General features: G+C 40.0%; 1 protein-coding gene across 1 annotated transcript; it reads right to left on the bottom strand.

Moving 5' to 3' along the window:
- Positions 1 to 1,644: 1,644 nt before the first annotated feature.
- Positions 1,645 to 3,955, bottom strand: LOC139859695 (uncharacterized). The gene is made up of 3 exons (XM_071848475.1): positions 2,661 to 3,955; positions 1,976 to 2,413; positions 1,645 to 1,777 (listed from the first exon to the last, which is right to left on the bottom strand). Exons 1-3 carry the CDS (start codon positions 3,953 to 3,955, stop codon positions 1,645 to 1,647), a joined length of 1,866 nt encoding a protein of 621 aa, XP_071704576.1.
- Positions 3,956 to 4,783: the final 828 nt, after the last annotated feature.

The following is a 4,783-nucleotide window of genomic DNA, read 5'->3' as shown; positions in this document are numbered from 1 at the left end:
AAATAAAATGGAATGTGAATGAGGCTTCTGCCTCATCCTGGACTTTATCCCATTCATTTAATATTTTTACACATATAGTCCCTCGAATTACAATGTTGTCAAAAACTGCCCAAATTCCTAAAAAGTATAGTGGTCGTTACAACTCTCCCCCACTAGGACTAGATCACGTCCTCGTGATCCAAGCTTGGTGAACAGACGGGAAGTGTTTTATCACAAACTCTTCTGTTTCCCAAGTGTACTCTAACTCTTTACCGTACTACCACTTTACTTTAAATGATTTAATCGGTCGATTTCGAATTTGTCTCACTTGTTCAGCAACTATCTCAACCGATTCCTCTACAAAACCAAGTTGCTCATTAATTTCAATCTCATCCAATGGCACAATCGTAGACTGTGCGGTTAAACACTTTCTCAAATGAGATATATGGAAGGTGTTATGAATTCCTGAAAGTTTCTAGGGCAATCTAACTTATACGCATCTTCACCAACCCTCTTTACAATTTTAAAAGGTCCAATGTTACGAGGACCAAGTTTACCTCGTTTTCAAAACCGAATTATCCCTTTCCAAGGCGATACTTTAAGCATTACCATATCACCTTCTTGGAACTCGATTGGTCGCCTACGTTTATCCGCATACGACTTTTGCCTATCTTGGGCCGCTTTTAATCGTGCAAGAATATTCTCGATCTTCTGATTTGTCTCAAGTACTACATCGGTACTTCCTATTTCTTTCTGCCCAATTTCACCCCAACAAATAGGAGTTTGACACTTTCTCCCATAGAGCATCACATATGGTGGCATTCCAATACTAGTGTGAAAACTATTATTGTACGAGAATTCCACCAACGGTAAGTGCTCATCCCAATTTCCACCGAAATCAATCACGCATGCACGAAGCATATCCTCCAAGGTTTAGATGGTTCATTCGCATTGACCATCTGTTTGAGGATGAAAAGTTGTACTAAATTTCAGTTGGGTTCCCATATCTTCATGGAATTTATTCCAAAATCGAGACGTAAAACGAGTGTCTCTATCTGAAACAATTGACACTTGAACTCCTTGTCTTGCAATCACTTCTTTTATAAATAATTTCGCTAAAGACTCGGATGATGACGTCTCCCGAATAGGAAGAAACAACGCACTCTTTGTCAACCGATCCACAATTACCCATATAGTATCAAACCGGTTTCTCGCTACTTTCGGTAATTTAGTAACGAAATCCATGGTAATGTGCTCCCATTTCCATTTAGGCATTTCTAATGGTTGCAACATACCATCGGGTTTTTGATGTTCTACTTTTACTTGTAAACAGGTAACACACTTTTCAACATAACTCACTATATCACGTTTCATACCGGGCCACCAATAATCTTCTTTCAGGTCTCGGTACATTTTAGTAGCACCGGGATGAATAGAATATCTAGATTTATGAGCTTCATCAAGAAAAAGACGCTTGATTTCACTAGTGTTCGGTATCCACATCCTCCCGTGCATTGTTAATAAACCACGGTCATTTTCTTTAAGAAGTTCAACTTGACCTTTCATACCCACTTCTTTACAAATCTCCAACTGTAAGGCTTGTGTTTGAGCTTCCCGAACCCTTTGAAGTAAGTCATTAGTAATTATCAATCTTAATGATTTAACTCAGATACTCGGTGGGCTACTCTTTCGACTTAGGGCATCCACCACCACGTTTTCTTTACCAGGGTGGTAAAGGCTTTCACAATCATAATCTTTCAGAAGGTCTAACCACCTTCGCTGGCGATTATTCAAGTCTCTTTGATCGAATAAGTATTTCAAATTTTTATGATCAGTATATTTCTTACACTGAACACCGTACAAATAATGGCGCCAAATTTTCAATGCATAAACTACCGCCGCCAATTCAAGATCATGAGTGGGGTATGATTTCTCGTGGTCCTTAAGCTGTCTCGATGCATAAGCTATGACTCGCCCACGTTGCATTAAGACTCACCCAAGGCCATTTAAGGAAGCGTAACAATAAACTGACATATCCTCGACCCCTTCGGGTAACACCAACAATGGAGCCTTACTTAACTTTTCTTTTAGAGTATGAAACGCCGAATCTTGCTCATTTCCCCAATTAAACTTTACATTTTTGCGAGTCAATTTAGTCAACGGGGAAGCAATTTTAGAAAAATCTTGTATAAACCTCCGATAGTACCCGGCTAAACCTAGGAAACTATGAATTTCCGTCGGTGTAGTCGAACACTCCCACTTTTCAATCGCCGAAATCTTCTCGGGGTCTACTTGAATTCCCGCGGCGGATACAATATGGCCGAGAAATTGAATCCTTCGAAGCCAGAATTCACACTTTGAAAACTTTGCATAAAGCTTTTCGGCTCGCAAAGTCTCCAAAATTTTGCGTAAATGTTTTTCATGCTCATCTTCACTACGAGAATAAATAAGAATGTCATCGATAACGAGTAGGAAACGCTGTTTTCTCAACATCTTCTTCCCGGACCCTCATTTGATGGTACCCGGACCGCAAATCAATTTTGGAAAAATAACATGCTCCTTGGAGTTGATCAAATAAATCATCAATCCGAGGTAACGGGTAACAGTTTTTGATCGTCACTTTGTTCAATTCACGATAATTGATACACATTCGCATACTACCGTCTTTCTTCTTTACAAACAAGACCGGAGCACCCCAAGGCGAGCTGCTCGGTCTAATAAAACCTTTCTTTAATAGCTCTTGAATTTGATTCATTAACTCTCGCATCTCGGTTGGTGCCAAACGATAAGGTGTCTTAGCAATAGGGGTAGCCCCCGGAACCAACTCTATACGGAACTCTACCTGTCTCTCTGGTGGAACACCTGGTAATTCATCCGGAAATACTTCTTCAAAATCACTTACCACCGGAATATCACTAAAGGATTGCGCCTCTTTTTGAGTATCAATAACATGGGCTAAAAAGGCTATGCACCCACTAGTAACAAGACGACGCGCACGAGCATACGTACACACGGGTATAAGTCGTCTCTGTTTCTCACCGTGAATAATCATAACTCCCCCACTAGGAGTCTTCACTTTTAAATATTTCTCATGACATGAAATATCGGCTTCATTTCGATCAAGCCAATCCATGCCAATGAAAATATCAAACTCACCTAAAGTAATGGGTATCAAATCAATCTTAAAGCTTTCCGACCCGAACTCTATATCACAATCTTTATAGATTCCGGATGCTATCATAAATCTTTCATCCGCTATATCTACTTTTAACGGATGCTCTAAACTATTTAAAGTTTTATTCACACAAGCCACAGAGGTTAAAGCAATGAAAGAGTTGTTCGCACCACTATCAAACATCACTTTCACCGGTTTAGAATTAACTATAAAAGTACCTGAAACGACATCTGAGGAATTTTTAGCTTCCTCGGCTGTGATTAAATAATTTTGACTTTTAGTGGGCCCCGCCGCCTTCTCTAGCCTTCTTTCCGCCTCTTTCTTTTTCTCGGCGTCAGACAACATAGGACACTCGGATTTACAATGACCCTCTTTATGACATTTAAAACACATTGGTGACCCTGGAGTTGGATTCGTACAGTCTCGGGCAATATGACCCACTTGGCCACAATTATAACACCTCGGAGGAGGTAAACTCATTCCCCCTTTCTTGACACTTCCCACACTCTCGGTCACAGTTTTAGTTTTCTTACTAGGAACACTGGTAGCCTCAAACTTTCTTTTGTAGGGAGCTTGATCTACCTTCTTTGGTAAACTAGTTTCAAAACCCTTCGCCACCTCAAACAAACTCGTAAAGGAGTCTACATGACCCAAACTTATTTTCTCTCGCAAATTTGGATTCAATAATCGATGAAAATTCTCTCTCAATAAACGATCATTCCCAACAAATTCGGGACAAAACTGAACTCTCGCCATGAAACAAGTTTTAAATGTATTAAGATCCATAGAGCCTTGCTCCATATTTTGTAATTCATTATGCAAACAGGTAACGTCTGCTTCCGTTCAGAACTCTTTAAAGAATTCCTTTTTAAAATCATCCCAAGACAAATTCATCATTTGCTCTTCACCGAACAATGTAATTTTCTCGTCCCACCAACGTTTCGCGTCACCCTTTAACATGCTAGTACCCATACGGGTCTTTTTCTCAGGTGGACACTCACTTGTACGAAAACATCCCTCTATATCAGATACCCAACGCGCACTTATTATAAGGTCAAGTTTCCCGTCATAAGCCGGGGGTTTAGTAATCGAGAAATTTTTCAAACCATACTCTTTTCGAGGGACAACTTCAACACCTTCTTCAATATCACCAGCCCCTTCGACACCATCACCCACACCACCATCATGAACTGGAGGTTTAGGGAACCTCCTTTCAAACTCACTTTGCACCGTATCAGAGACTTGCACTTTGATCATTTCTGCGATCTCATTATTAACCGCATCTTAAATTGTCTCCTTAATTTGGCGGGTGATGAATGGAGTGAAATTCTGCAACGCCTCACCTATTTTGGCGGATAGGTCACCACCACCACCGCATTGATTAACATTAGCTTCCATACTGAAAGTTAACGTTTCATTAGACACCATAAAATATTACATAAAATATAAACACTTCACATAATAATACACATTCTCATCTAATCGGTGCTTGTTAGGCTTCACATATACAACACAGTATACGACTGTAATTGTGAAGACCCGTCCTAATCGATCCGGACAAAGTTCATACCGATTATAAACGATTCACAACAGTTGATTACATCGCGAGGTACTTGACCACTATATGAT

Source organism: Rutidosis leptorrhynchoides, chromosome 7 (genome assembly GCF_046630445.1).
Source record: "Rutidosis leptorrhynchoides isolate AG116_Rl617_1_P2 chromosome 7, CSIRO_AGI_Rlap_v1, whole genome shotgun sequence".
In the NCBI taxonomy this organism is placed as follows: Eukaryota; Viridiplantae; Streptophyta; class Magnoliopsida; order Asterales; family Asteraceae; genus Rutidosis; species Rutidosis leptorrhynchoides.
This window is presented reverse-complemented; position numbering and strand designations above follow the sequence as displayed.

What these genes read in the sequence shown, in the direction of transcription:
- LOC139859695 (XM_071848475.1), bottom strand. Translation starts at nt 3,955, where the DNA reads ATGGAGCAAGGCTCTATGGATCTTAATACATTTAAAACTTGTTTCATG. An exon ending in CCTTGGGGTGCTCCGGTCTT is followed by an intron (nt 2,414 to 2,660) that starts GTTTGTAAAGAA and finishes TTATTCTCGTAG; the next exon opens with TGAAGATGAGCATGAAAAAC. An exon ending in GCTTCCTTAAATGGCCTTGG is followed by an intron (nt 1,778 to 1,975) that starts GTGAGTCTTAAT and finishes ATTCGATCAAAG; the next exon opens with AGACTTGAATAATCGCCAGC.